General features: G+C 38.1%; 1 protein-coding gene across 2 annotated transcripts in view; it reads right to left on the bottom strand.

The window, feature by feature from the left end:
* The window catches only part of LOC106977826 (putative exonuclease GOR), a 41,408-nt gene continuing 25,576 nt past the window's right edge, over window positions 1-15,832 (bottom strand). For both annotated transcript variants that reach the window (XM_015075379.3, XM_053205012.1), the window contains 7 exons: window positions 14,345-14,458; window positions 11,626-11,699; window positions 11,346-11,453; window positions 9,953-10,068; window positions 4,186-4,324; window positions 1,907-2,027; window positions 1-337 (listed from right to left, as the gene is read on the bottom strand). In XM_015075379.3, coding sequence (XP_014930865.2) covers window positions 255-337; window positions 1,907-2,027; window positions 4,186-4,324; window positions 9,953-10,068; window positions 11,346-11,453; window positions 11,626-11,699; window positions 14,345-14,458 — 755 coding nt within the window. In that variant the 3' untranslated portion in view covers window positions 1-254. The remainder of the gene's footprint in view (window positions 338-1,906; window positions 2,028-4,185; window positions 4,325-9,952; window positions 10,069-11,345; window positions 11,454-11,625; window positions 11,700-14,344; window positions 14,459-15,832) is intronic.

Raw genomic sequence — 15,832 nt, 5'->3', positions numbered from 1 at the left:
TTCAAAACAAACCAACTTTAATTTACCCATTAACCATTCTCCCCTCAGCAATCATAACTTAAGAAATAAACTATGGAAATTTAGCCTTTAAAATGTAATAAATAAACCTCAACAGCACTTTCCTTTGTCCTCTTTGAAGAAAAAGGTCAAGAAACTTCATGCCATCATAGACCACACTCTACTGGCGGCAGCAGAGGCCAGAGGGGTCACTGACACAACAAGGCAGGGATTGCAGATCTTGTCAGACAAAATGATTACTTCCTTCCTTTCAGGTCTTCTTTTACCTTCCAGAGGACCAGTTCCATGCAGGCAGTTGCATTGTCAATTGAATTGTGACCTCCAAGTAGTACAGAATATAAAACTATGTGTTAGACAATGACTGTACCCATGATATCACCCACAGCTGTTCTCAAAACAAAGCCTGGAGTTAGTGTTTATAAAAAATTAACACTGCAAACTTAGCAAAATGGTATTTTGTTTGCTTTGTAAATGCGGTACATAAGTGTAGATTAGCAAACATCTCCCTTTTCCTATGTAGCCTGTCCTCACATGGTGACTGCTTTGCTGTGACTAGATAGCTCATGGGTGCTCTCTCTCTGGAAAGAAGGTCCAGAGGGAAGGTAACAAAGGGGCAGGTATTACAAAAAGAGATCCAGCTAGGAGTCAAAAACAGTCTGAGGAGAAGTAGAACTGTCTACACAAAGAATGACCTCAGATACAAGAGTACATGATTTAAAAGAGTGGATGAAATTTACCCAGAATATAAAGTCTATAGTTCTGATGAGGATAATAAATGTATGAGATTAAATGAGAAAAATCATACTAGCACTTCTGAAATAGTGGGTGTATTTTTCATTTGTGTTATTCTGAAAAAGTCTGAAAAAACAAAAAGTATCTGTATTTTTATAAAAGCTATTTTTTAAGTGAAATATTTTCATGTGTAAGGCTTAAGATGGATTGCAATAGAACACATTTTATAATAGAATTTTGTAGGAGCTCTTTGAGATGTATTTTTAACAAAGCAGGTAAAGATCCACTTTGAGATTGTATTAGTGTCTCACAAAGAATGAAAGAAAAAGACCATAGGGGTACAATATGTATTTTGTACAATTCATGACATGATCAGAAGGGCTTCCCGTATCTTAGGTATCTTTAGAAACATAGCATTGTAACAAATTTTAACATGCTCAGAATTAATTTTCTTACACTTCTGTATTGTACGTAAGAGGAAACTATATGGGCATGAAGGTGTTGAGTAACTGACCTATTCCAAGGCATGCACTGCTCAACTGTGCATACAGCAATGCCACTAACAAGGGAGGTGGTAGCTACACTTGTACTTGAAATACACCCAACATTAGACAAGTTAATCATCAACAAACCCAGAAAATGTTCTGGGAGCAAGATACACTAATTGAGTAGAAGTCAAGTGCACATATAATGCATGTATTGAACTTGAGCTATACTTCTTCTAACAACACACCATTTACTCTGGGTGAGATAACCTGAACCCAGTGAATTTCATAACCTCATTTAATGAAAAGCCTATATGAAAAGGGGTACACAGCAAAATTTAGAATGGAATTCGATCTCCACACCAAAAGAAGTTTTATACATGAATTCAAAGGCCAGGCAATTTGCCCAACAATTATCTGGCCATCATTTTCTGTATAGCTGCTGTTTTAATGCCTGTGGAAGATCCAGGACTATACCTGGCAGTGGGCATTGGCTTTTTACAAGCTTTCACATAAGCAGGTACAAGTCTTTCCACTATAGGAGAGAATCCATGAATAAGAACCTACCTTAAGCATTTCAGAGGGCAGAACTTTTACCATCAATCACATGGTTTGTTTACTTAAGTCAGACGTAGGGCCCTGGTATTTATCATTAGCAAACAGGCTCTTACCATCATCCTGAATAATCCTCTGTAGGTAGTCAGCCACCAGACTCTTAAGGGATCTTTTGTGAGGCAAGCCTAGTCGATGAGGAAACAGAACTGTTGTGTCCACAACTGAAGTGTGAATTAACTGTCAAAAGAAAGAGAAAATCCTATCAGAGATTTTTCCCAATGAGTAACCATATAGATAGCAGCAACAATAATGGTAGCAGCAGAGTTATGCTACAAAAGCAAGTAACATGAAGCAGTTATGATGTAACAGTGACTAAGCATGCTACATGGAATATCCATTACAACTTGCAGAGTAACTCAATGAGGTAGACCTTTTGTCCCTTCTTTACAGTCAAGAAAACTGAAGCTCTGAGAGATTAAGAAGGGAGTTAGTAGAGAACCCAGAAATCAAATCTAAGACTTTGGGAACCACTTTCCTACTGTGAGAGCACCACCAGCGGGCAGCATGAGGGCAGAGAGGGTCCATCAAAGACTGGGGGGAGATGCAAAGCCATGCCCCTACCACCTTGGGACTCAGCTGAGGGGGCACACCTCAACCTAGCACATGTCCTACCGCAGATTAGTGGTTTACTTGTCTGTGTCCGGGGAGGGGGCATGGACAAGGACTGTGTCCCGTCTAGTTCCAAATTTCCTGTGCTTATACATGTAAGATGGTGAATAAATTTTACAGAAGTTTCAGAAAGCAGAAAATAGGATAGATGAAGAGCAGTCAGACAACAGAGCCTAGAAACAGTTTGGATTCATTAGGAGAGTTGCATTTTTGAAAGGTGCATGCAAGAAGATTAGCCTCAAGAGTAATTTAAAGACCCACTGAAAACTGAGGAATTGGAAATTTAACATTCAGCATGCCTAGAAGCACTTAAATTCTCCTTTAATGTGTCAACTACCAACGAGACACCAGTTCCTGGCTGCAGAGTATTGAGTAAATAAAAGAAGGTGGTGGTGGAAACAGAGACAAACAGGAAAATCCAGGAGTTATCTGGACAGAAGAAACAGACTGAACACAATGAGGAATCATGACGGCTAGAAATTGTGTGGTCTGGGAGACAGGTGCAATAGGATGGCTCCTGAACAGTTTGAGAGGTGAGGTCACTGAGGTGATGGAAGGTGAGGGAAGGACATCCTTGGAAAGAGCGTTCTTACAAAAAATTTATGTCCCCATCTCTCTTTCCACACAGCTTGGCAGGGTCTGAGTGGAAGCACATTCCAGTATTATCTGTCACATGCAGAGACAACAATGCTATTTGAGACAAATATCTATTCTTTGAATCCCAGCTTTACATAGAAAAAGGCTGACATTCACCTATGAAATGTAAATGGCCTTACTGGTATTCTTGCACTAAAAAAGAACTAGCCCTTCTTTGCCTGAAGGTAAGTCCTAGGGTGGCTGAAAGTTCTAGAGTCTCCAAAGTTCTAGAGCTGTGCTGTGCCCTCTGATAAGCCACTAGCCACATGTGGCTATCTAAAAAATGCAAAAATCATTTTCTCAGTCACATTAGACATATTGTAAATGTTCAATAACCAAACGTGGCTACCATCTACCATAGTAGATAGTGAACATATAGAAAGGCCGATTGGATGCCAGTGTTCTAGAACAGGGGTGGCCACCAAACTCTGTCTTTAAGTGCCCAGTTGTGAATGTTTTCAGCTTGGAAACTACACAGTCTCTGCTACAACTATTTAGCAGTGCTACTGTAGCATGAAAGCAGCTACAGAAGATACAGAAGTGAATGGGAGCAGTGGGTCTAACAACAATATTTGCAAAAACTAGGTGGCCAGCATGGGCCATAGTGTTCTGACTCCTGTTCTAGAACACACAGCAAAGAACAGATAATCTTAACCTGAAGTATATTACAGGGGAGATTTTCAAGTAGATCATGCCAAAAAAAAATGAACATGACATTTGATTTTGAGTGTACCTATAAACCTACCTGACTTAATATGAAAAAGTGTCTCTAAGGATGTGAATAAAATAACCTGTTAGATAAACTTAGTCTTCCCCATTTGAGTATTAAAGACAATTATTAAAGAGGATGTTAAACAATGATTTTGGTTTTATCATAATTAATGGACTTTCTGATCTGGATGAACCAAATGACTTTAGCTGTCTTATATTGTAGCTTCTGGTTTATAATAGTTGGACTATGTTATTAACATGGACAGCAGTTCTTTTCTTCTTAGTTAATGGGGCAAATCAACAATCACTGATAACAATGATAATGACTACCATCTTAACACATACTGGTTTGTAAAAGTATAAGCCTGTATTTCTTTACCTTAAGAGCATAAAGACTGTTTTCAAAGCTGTGTCCAATTAAGACAGTGTCAGCACTGAACAGGTTCAACAGGATGGCTTGGACATCACGGATTGAAGTTTTAATGTTCTTCAGGTCCTCTTCGACCACACCAGAAAACCTGCCCCAATAAGACACATAATGCATAGAAGAAAGTAACTTACTGGATTTCATCAGGTATGGTTAGAACACATTACTGACCCAATGTGAGAAACATTCACTGAACAAAACAAAGATCTGACTTATGACCATCAGCTGCCCCTCCACTAGGTTATATTTGTAACCTAGTAAAATTTATAATACGGATTAATTTATGTAAGGCTGGGAAGGCAGGAGGCATTCCAAGTTCACAGGATTCCTTTGAACGCTCCTCTTTGTAGAAGCTCAGTTTTATCCATTACAATTTAGTTAAGTAACCTATCTCCCAATAAAGTAAGCCTAAAAAAGCCGCTGTGGAAAGCAATATGGAGGGTCCTCAAAAAATTAAAAGTAGGAATACCATATGATCCAATAATTCCACTACTGGTTATTTACCCAAAGAAACCAACAACACTAATTTAAAAAGCTATATACACCACTATGTTTATTAAAGCATTATCTACAATAGCCAAGACATGGAAGTAATCTAAGTGTCCACTGATAGCTAAATGGATAAAGAAGATGTGATACCGCTCACCCTACACACAGGAATAGTATGCAGCATTAAAAAAGAATGAGATCTTGCCATATGTGGCAACATGGATGGACCTAGAGGGTATTATGCTAAATGAAATAAGTCAGTCTGAGATTTCACTCACATGTGGAAACTAAAGAACAATCAAAAAGCAGAATTAGACCAAATTGATGGTTGCCAGAGGGAACGGGGATAGGAAGATGGGAAAAATGTCAAGAGGGGAATGGGAGAAACAGACTTGTAGTTATGGAATGACTAAGTCATGGGGATGAAAAGTATATCATAGGGAATAGAGTCAATAATATTGTAATAGCATTGTATGGTGATAGATGCTAGCTACACTTGTGAGCATAGTATCACGTACAGAGATGTTGAATCACATTTTACACCAGAAGCTAATGTAACACTGCATGTCAAATATACTCAAATAATAAAAATATAAAGCCTATAAATGAAATATGGGTAGCATAGGAGAGCAAATGGAGTCCTAGGTAGAGTCTAGATAACCTATGCTTGAATTAGTCTATGACTCTGCTATTTACTTCCTCCACAGATTCTCAGAAAATTACTTAATCTTCTGGGCTCAGTCTTATCTGTAGAGTCACTTACCAATCTTAATGGCTTATAAGTACCCAATGATATACATAAAAAAAAATTAAAAAATAAAAAAACAAAAAACAAAAAAACCTACCCGGTGGCTTTCATGAAGCATTTTCTAGATAACTGTCCAGAAACATGGCTACTGCTACGCTGTACTGCAATTTAGGAGAAAAGCAAATGATAAAAATACTGGGAAGGTATTTTGAACTTAAATTTTATATTGACATTATGGTCTCCTGTCAAAAACAAAACATACCTGGCTCCACTTTTATTTAATATAGTATTGGAAGTTTTAGAGCAATGAGGCCGGAAAAAATCAAAGGCATCCAAATTGGAAAGTAAAGTCAAACTGTCACTATTTGCAGATGACATGATTTTCTGTATAGAAAATATAAAGACTCAACAAAAAACTGATAGACTAAATGAGTTCAGTAAATTTCCCGGGTACAAAAATCAATATACAAAAATCTGCATTTTTTACACTAACAATGAAATTTCATAAATAAAATCCCATATATAAGCATCACAAAGAATAAAATACCTAGGAATAACTTTAATCAAGGAGGTAAAAGACCTGTACACTGAAAACTAAGACACTGATGAAAGAAATTGAAGAGGACAACAGTATATGGAAAGATATTCCATGCTCATGGATTGGAAGAATATTGTTCATATTTCCGTATCACCCAAAGCAGTCTACAGATTCAATGCAATCCCTATCAAAATTCCAATGGCATTTTTCACAGAAATAGAACAATTTAAAAATTTTTATGGAACCACAAAAAATTCTGAATAGCTAAAGCAATCTTGAAAAAAGAACAACAAAGTTAGAGGCAACGCACTTCCTGATTTCAAACAGTATTACAAAGTTATAGTAATCAAAGCAGTTTAGTACTGATCAAGAGACAAAGGCAGAGATCAATGGAACAGAATAAAGCCCAGAAATAAACCCATGTACATACGGTTAAATAATACATAACAAAAAAGGAATGAATATCCAATGGAGAAAAGTTAGTTTCTTCAATAAATGGTGCTGAAAACTGGACAGCCACATGCAAAAGAATTAAAGTGCATTGTTATCTTATACCATACTCAAAAATTAAAAAGTTATCAACTATAAGTCCAGCAACCACAAAACTCCTAGAAGAGAACAGGCAAAAAGCTCCATGACATTGGCTTCAGAATTTTTTTTTTTTTTTGGCTCTGACTCCAAAGCAATGGCAACAATAGCAAAAATAAAAAAAATGGGACTATATGAAACTAAAAGGCTTCTGCACAGTAGAAGATACCATCAACAAAATAACATACTGAATGGGAAAAGGTATTTGCACATCATTTATCCAGTAAGGAGTTAATAACTAACCAAGAAATAGATAGAATTCATACAACTCAACAAAAAATCCCAAACAATCCAATTAAAATTAGACATAGGATCTGAATAGACATTTTTGCAAAGATATACAGATGGCCAATAGGCACATGAAAGGATGTTCAGTATCACTAATCTTCAGGGAAATGCAAATCAAAACCACCATGAGATATTGCCTCAGACTTGTTAGAATGGCTATTATCAAAAAGATAACAGGTATTGGTGAAGATATGGAGAAAAAGGAACATTCATTCACTGTTGGTGGGAATATAAATTGTGTGGCCACTATGAAAAATATGGAGCATCCTCAAAAAAATAAAAATAGAACTACCATATGAGCAACTAATTACACTTATGGGTATTTATCTGAAGAATAAGAAAAGACGTACGTACTCCAATGTTTATTTCAGCATTATTTTCAATAGCCGAGATACGGAAACAACCTAAGTATTCATTGATGGATTAACTGATAAGATGATGTGGTATATGCAATGGGATACCACTTTGCTCTAAAAATGAATGAAATTGGGGCACCTGGGGGGCTCAGTCAGTTGAGCGTCCGACTTCGGCTTGGGTCATGATCTTGCAGTTGACAAGTTCAAGCCCCTCATTGGACTCTGTGCTGACAGCTCAGAACCTGGAGCCTGCTTCGGATTCTGTGTCTCCCTCTCTCTCTGCCCCTCCCCCACTCATGCTTTGTCTCTCAAGGATAAATAAATGTTTAAAAAAATTAAAAATTAAAATGAATGGAATCTTGCCATGTGTGACAACATGGATGAACCTAGATGGTATTAGGCTAAGTGAAATAAGTCAGAGAAAGACAAACACCGTATGATTTCACTTATAAATGGACTCTTAAAGGCTAAACAAATCAACAAACAAAACTCATAGAGAACAGAATTGTGGTTTCCAGAGGGGAAGGTGGTAGGAAGTAGAAAAAACAGATTACGCAGATCAAGAGGTACACATTTCCACTTATAAAATAAATCAAAGGGATGTCATGTACAGCATTGGGACTACAATCATCAATACTGTGTTGTAAATTTCAAAGCTGCTAACAAAGTAAATCTTACAAGTTCTGACAAGAGTTTTAAACTCTGTACAGTGACAGATGGTAACTAGTCTTATTGTGGTGAAGATTTCACATGTATACAAATGACAAATCACTATGTCGTACACCTCAAACTGATAATGTGTGCTAATTATACTTTCAGAGTTAAAAAAAAAGATACCTGACTCCATCATCAAGTCATCAAGCTTAGGGAATGTGATAATTAATCAAATATTTGGACTAAGAGGAAGTTATCAAGGGATACTTGGGTTTATTTTAAGACCGTTTTTAAAAAATGCAAGGCATTGAATGCATTTGAAGTTGTTTTGAGACTCCATATTTATTTATAATGCAGACCCTTCAGTTACCATTTTGTCACTATGAATACCAATAACTACCCAAGTACTTCCTGACCTGTTCCAAAAAGCAGGTAGGAAAGATTCCATTAAGGCCATGGAAGAATAAGTACCAATAAAAGTACAATAACTGTAAGTATTTTACAATTCTGTTTGCCAATATACCCCAATACAGCTGGAAAAAAAAACAACAGTAAAATAGGGCTATTAGGATATGGCCAAACTGAGTAGGAAAAAAAATCCAATGAGGTCAGGAGAAAGATTAGTATACAAAATATATTTTCTGATCATAACTTTTCCTGAGTTTTGTGCATACAGCCATTTTTATGAACTGTGAGGGACTTTATATTAAAAAATGTTTGTTAGAATTATCTATAAATATTCTCAAAATTCATCATCAAAACAGCTTTTAACTTACATGACCACTTTGCTTGTGTTCTAAAATGATGGACATATACACATTATATGACACACATACTTTATATATAATATATATAAGATTTTTTACTATATACACTATTACAATTATATTATGTATACTATATAAATTCTATATAGTATATATATACCATATGATATATATACTCTGTGTATAGATAAGTCCTATTCGTTTAGATATCTAAACAAATCATATATATATACTCACACACATATAAATAAGTAATTTTAAGTAGTATTGGAGAATTTGTTAAAATTGAATAAATATAATCCCACCAATAATAAACACTTCTTATTCTAAAGTGAATTCAGATCAGTGCCTTCTATTTTATTTTTCAATATACAAATATGTCATTTTATATGGCTTATAAGCCTTAAGGAAACCTAAATTTAACTGATCAGTCATATCACTGGAGTTTCATCTGAGGTTTATAAAGATTAAAGATGCATCTATATTGTACAATTTCAAGTTAGCATTGAGTTTGGGTCAGAGATAGGTCATACTTTAATAATAATGATTATTAGGAGAATCTGCCCTGAACTATTACTTTGCAAACCATATCAAAGCCATGTATACTCAGGGACATGTCCATAAGATTGCAGATATTTTATCTAATGACAATTTTTACCTAATGGAAGAAGATAATATGGTATTTTCAAAAGGAACTGATTAATGATTTAACGAACAAATGAATAAGAAAATCTATTCACTATTTGTGTTGCTCTCACCTCCTACCTACCACACCAACATGTCAACATTCAACAGGGCTGAAGCTTTGTCTCTTATTTAGCGTTGTAACCTGGGATCTAACACAGTGTCTGTACAATTTTATCAAGTACTTAATAAAATATGAATGCTCTTGAACAAATCAATGAATTAAAGGCAAATAGCGTAACTCATGCTCTAACACTAAATGAATACAAGTACAAAGCTAAAATGCACATAAACTACATGTTGAATATTCTACAGTCTCAAAAACCAACCCTTTTATGTGGATCCTGAGAAACTTAACAGAAGACCGTGGGGGAGGAGAAGGAAAAAAAAAAGTTAAAGAGGGAGGGAGCCAAACCATAAGAGACTCTTAAAAACTGAGAATAAACTGAGGGTTAAAGGGGGGTGGGAGAGGGGAAAGTGGGTGATGGGCATTGAGGAGGGCACCTTTTGGTATGAGTACTGGGTGTTGGGTGTTGTATGGAAACCAATTTAGCAATAAATTTCATATTAAAAAAAAAAAAAAACAACCCTTTTATATGACCCGTACCTAGTGTTATAGTCAATTACTTCTTCATCTGGTTTCACAAATGTAGCATAGACCACCTGAAGGCTGGGATCAACCACCGTCACTTGCGTAAGTTCCAAACCTTTGGCTGTGTAGCCCTATCAAGGGGGAAATATTAAACTCATATATCATATTGAGTAAACATATTTTAACATCTAAGATATCTTAAAGGAGTATTTCTAACTAGAACATACAATTTAATTGTATTATTCAGATTTACTAACAAAAGCCAGTCAGTGGATCTGACAGTCTTGTAAAAGATGTTCCAAGCTTTAATTTTTTTCCTTAATGTTAGTAATATTTCTGCTAAGAAAATAATTTCATTTTCTGGGCTTAGTCTTTACAATTGCTTTCATTAAAGATCAGTGCTATCCAGGAGAGCCTTCTGTGATGATGCAATGTTCTACTGCTATGCTGTCTAATATGGCAGCTACTAGCCACAGGTGGCTACTTAGTATGCGAAATATGGCTAGTGTGACTGAGAACTTGAGTGTTATTATATTGGCTAATGCAGTTATAGATCTTGTTGAATGAAAAAAAGAAAAACTTTACCATAAATATCAATGTGGCACTGGAGAGGACAACATGCTAATATTTGATTTCAAAGCCTGAAGCAGCCTGAATTGTTTCCAGTTGAAGACCTAAGCTGGAAACTGAACAATGTCCTTCTCTATTTATTGTAATTCACTCTAAAATCCGCTCTCCAAATATAATAGAGAGAATAAAAACTTTATGTCTTGGTAGAGACAACCGTTCATGTGATGTTTGACACGTCCCACGTACATTCCCTTATTTTAGTGTATCTGATTCTTACTGTTACCGTGGAACGATTATTAACCCCATACTTGACAGAGTAAAACATCCATTATACCTGCTCCAGGGTGACAGGAGGGAAGCAGTGAAGCTTCCCAGGTCATACGATTCAGTTCTGTTTGTTCCCTACTTTCTCATATTGATTCTCAGATAAAGAAAAATCACCATAAATATTTTGCTGCCTCTCTATAAACAATAGTTTCTGAAAATTCGTTCAAGTTTTTATGCTGATGCTGGGGATAACAGTATTATTTGTAACATTTTCCACCCGCACAATTTCAGCAATTTGAGCAGGAGAAGCACCACTGGTGATAGATTAAGAAAAATTAATAAATAAAAAGAGACTCACGGACCAGTTCCTGGCCTCATTTCTTACTAAGTACAGGAATTCCCCCAAGTCACCTCTCCTGCACTTCAGCTGCTTCTGAAGATCGGTGAATTACACGCAGAACTATGTGGCCTCAAGAGAAAGCCCAGCCAAGTGATGTGACACACACCGTGCCAAGTGCTCCACAAGGATTCGGCTGTAATTACTGCAGTAGGAGAGAAAACACGGACGTACCACCTCACAGTTCACAGCAAATACACCATGATTGCCGTCGGGGGGCGGGGACTTGACAAAAGTCTTCACAAAGCCCTCTAGGTTTTCCTTTTGGTCATGAACGTGAAGCTGAAATAAACATTGCCAAATAAATTACCGGCTATTTCTGCAAGCACCGTTAAGCTCACAAAAATTTCACCAAGTAAAAATTAGCTTAATTAACCCTTTCAAATTCTTTCACATCTCTGGAGGCAGCAAGTCTGGTTCTGAAACAAGAAGCGGTCTGGGTGACAAGCCCTACCTTGGCGACCTGACACCCGGCAGAGCCAAGGACACCTTCACAACAGCTGTACCGTGTTTCTGAGCCACCGAGGACTGCAAACCAATCAAAAAATAAAAATCAAATCAGGCAAACTTTATAAGGCAGAGTGGCTCACTCCCAGAGCATGTGTCTTATCTTACCCTCCAAGACCTGTAAGGACACTGTGCAAGTACTTGATGTTACTCCTCCCCGTAGTCATGTTTTTGGATATTCATAATGAACAGGAAAAACCAACTTCTGGAACAGAGTTCTTGTGGGTTGCACTTTGAAGGTGAATTACAGTTACCAATGTCCTGAACACCTTCCACCCCCTTACTTCTCTTATTTTGCCCTGATCCCTCAGCTCTCCTCTGGCATCACCCCCTTATTCTGCTTGGACTTAACCTCAAGTATGTTTTCAACATCTTCCCCACTCCCTGACCTTTTCTTCCCCACTCCATGACCTTTTTACTCTGGCTGAGGGGCTCAAAGTACCACATTCTCCCTTCCTATGTCTGAGTTGTTGATCTGATCCAAGAAACATCACCCAGTTATGTAGACTGAGACCATGACGCAGCTGTCATCTCCAGCCTTGGCTGGACCTACCAAATCCTGATGCCCTCTTCTTCTGTATCTTTGCCCAAGTACTATGTACATTTTCACAGCTATAATCCCAAATCTTCCTATCTCTTACCCCAATCCCATAATCCAGCTCATCTGTTCCCATATCCACCTTAGCCCTTCTTCCCTCTGGCCCAAGGTAATGTTCTCCCAACTGTTCCTATTACTTCCTTCTGTCTACAGTGGTTTCTGCATCAGTTTTCCTATAAAATGGGCTAGAATGATCTCCTTAAAGCACACATATTCATTTTATCACTTTCCTCAAGTCATTCCCTTGTTTATTACTGATCAAATGCAAATTTCTTAGGCTGGTGCTGAAGGCTCATGTTTAATCAGTCTTACATTACTCATCCAATCTTGACATCCCACAGCTTTCTCTTACCTTCTCCTGTGATAAGTAAAGAAGGCAGAGAACCAGTATTAACAGAGCATCTGTTATAAGCCAGGACTTTGACATGTCAGCTCACTCAATTGCCACATAAAGCTCATTCTATGAAGGTGGAAACAAATGCTCAGAGAGCTTAAGTGACTTGCCCAAGGTCTCAGGGAAAGTTGATGTCAAAAGAGCCCCAAATCTCAGGTCTGCCAGTTCCAATGTTCTTGTTCTGTTCATTATGCTGTATGGTCTGGTTAGCCCCACTGGTCTGTCTGCTACACTTACTCCTCTTCAGTACCTTCCCTTCTTTGTTCTACTCCTTCTGGAATTCATAGTCCCTCCACCTTCCAAAACTAAGCCCTCCATGCTCTCAACACTCAGGCCAAAGTTACCTGATTTATTATTTCTCCATGTATTTATTCAGTCATTCAATCACACCCACTGTTCTCTTCTATTTTCTCCCGGCTTTATCTTCTTCATACTATTTATTACAATATCATTCACATTCATATCAATCTCTACATCAATAGTTCATCTGTCCACCCATCTCTCCAAATGTTTATTGACAGTCTATATGTATTAGGTACTATGCTAAGTGCTGGGGAGAACATAGGGAGAAAAAAAAGAATGGATGGTGGTCCTTCCAAAAGCTCACAGTCTTTTGGAGATGGCAGATAAACTAGTAGATCATTACAAAATGTAGTTAAGTGCTATGAAAGGAAGAGGCAGGATAGAAGAAGGCAGACCTATTTCAGATGGTGGGGTTGAGAAAGGACCTTGTGGAGGTACTACTGAAGCAGAGACACAAAGGATAAAAAGGAAACAGCCATGGCAAAAGCAGAGAGAATAATGGATAAGAAGGCTCCGGACAGGGGGTCAGTGTGGTATGAAAGTAACAATGGACAGGGGAGAAAATGGGGGGCAGAGACCAAGTCAGGCAGGGTCAGCAAGGTAACCAAAGGGTTTTAATCAAAGCAGGGCAGAGACAGGACCAGATACGTGATGTAAAAAATTACTCTCGAGTTTCTGGGGTGAAAAATAGACTGGGGGGGGTGTGTGGGTAGATAGAGAAAAGGGTACAGTAGAAGCAGCGAGACTGGGCAGGACACTGCAGCAATTGGGGACCGAGATAGGGGTGATTTGGACCCAGACAGTGGCAGTAGAGGTAGAGAAGGGACAGGCTCAGACTACATTACTAAGGGATAATACCTAAGACATACACACTGCTAAGACAAAAAGGTGCGAAGACGAATGACAGCACCCAGGTTTTTGGTTTGAATAGGAAAAAAACCCAGCTGAGTGGATTGTAGCAAATTTATGGTGTTGCAGGCAAGATGGGGGCCGGTGGGGGAAGGAATCAACAGTTCATCTTCATTCAGGGCAGGGGCGGGGGTGGGGGCGGCAAGGAATGGAAGCTATTAACAAAGAAATGATTCTAATGCTGCCAGGTGCAAAGCAGGTGACATCAGGAGGCAGTTGACTGCTGTGAGGTCTTCCCGCATCCCCCTCACAGCCTGGGACTCCCCACACCAGTGGGCCACAAGGGTAGCGAGTGCTGGTCAGAAGTAGGTGCTTGTAATTCAAACTTCAGATTCGGTACAGTTTCTCTCGACTGGACTGCACCTGACAAATACAGTGAACTGAATACTTTATCGCACTTTTCTCTGAACAGCTCTGGCACTGGCTTGTCAAATAAATGAAGCAGAACTACCAAATACTTGCCTTTCTGAGTCAGCACTCGGCCAAAGTGGTAGTAGCATTCTTCTACCCTACTGTGTTTGCCTGTGGGAGTCACACCATATATTTTCCCACAACGACAACAGATCTTCCTAGAAGCTGAAACAAAATATGAAATTATTCATGAATACTTGGGGAGAAAAGACAAATGAACCGAAATGCAGGGAATTAACTGCCTTTGCATTCTTGATCACGCATGGATTACATGCCCAGGGTTGACCGTGAGGTAACAGGGAATTTAGCAGATTATCCAAAGCAATACTTGTAGGTGACCGGCTCCCGGCACCAGGGGTGCCTGTCTTCCAACAGGCATCCTGTCTGCCTCCAGATTCAGCCTAATGCCAGATAATTGTGGTTTTAGAGCCATAATTTGACTGTAGCCAACTTGATTAATTATCTACTTTTAGTACATAGTAACTCCTGAAATAGGACATATGTCTTCCTTATTATCCCCTTTAAACATGGAGGGGCCTGCATGCTTATTAAGTCATTGAGAGTAGATCTGGGCTTTTCACTAGACCCATTTGTGAACATTGGTTTTCAGTGATAATCCTCAAATTGGTTCTGATGATGATGGCAACTTTTAGTTGCAGTCTATTATGAGCCTCTGAGGCAGGTACTGTGCCGAGCACTTCACATGCATTCCTGTAACTGATTCTCACAACGACCTGAGGGGGTAGCTGTATGATCCAGATTTGGGAAAACCAACAACCAAATGCAGGTTTCCCTTCCTCCTTCAGAGCCTCTGTTCTTAACTGGGTCAAGGGTTGAAAAAAAAAAAAAAGGTAACTCAAATGGCAAAGACAATAATGAGAAAAATTCTAAAGATACAAAAGATAAATATTTTCTAGTCATTGAAAAAAATATTTTTAAATGTTTATTTATTTTGAGAGAGCAAGTGAGAGAGCATGAGCAGGGGAGGAGCAGAGAGAGAGGGAGAGAGTGAATCCCAAGCTGGATCTGCACTGTCAGTGAGGAGTCCGATGGAGGGCCGATCCCATGAACCATGAAACTATAACCTGAGTTGAAACCAAGAGTCAGATGCTTAACTCACTGAGCCACCCAGGCACCCAGAAAAATATTTCTAAAATTCCATTTCCAACTCCAATGGACTTAAGGTTTGACAGCTGGGATATTAAATATTCTCTCTTTCTTCTTGGTGGAAGGAATGAATTTTAACTATGCCTAGTATTTAGAGAAAATGTAAAATAGTAACACTAATTGTAAATCTTTTTTATAAGAATTTCTAATTAAAGGATAGGAAGTATTCAAAACTGACACTGCATATGAATAGTTGGTAGGAGTAGGGACTCCAGAATCAGACTCCTTGGGTTCAAATCCTGGCTCTCCTACTTATTTTCAGAGTGACCTTTGACAAGTCATTTGACCTCTGTGGGCTTCAATTTCCTCATTTGTGTGAATGGAGGTAATGCTAGTACTTACCTGAAATGATTATTAATATTTAATAAATTA

Source organism: Acinonyx jubatus, chromosome D4 (assembly GCF_027475565.1).
Source record: "Acinonyx jubatus isolate Ajub_Pintada_27869175 chromosome D4, VMU_Ajub_asm_v1.0, whole genome shotgun sequence".
In the NCBI taxonomy this organism is placed as follows: domain Eukaryota; kingdom Metazoa; phylum Chordata; class Mammalia; order Carnivora; family Felidae; genus Acinonyx; species Acinonyx jubatus.
The sequence above is the reverse complement of the archived record's forward strand: the minus strand, read 5'-3'. Positions and strand labels throughout refer to the sequence as shown.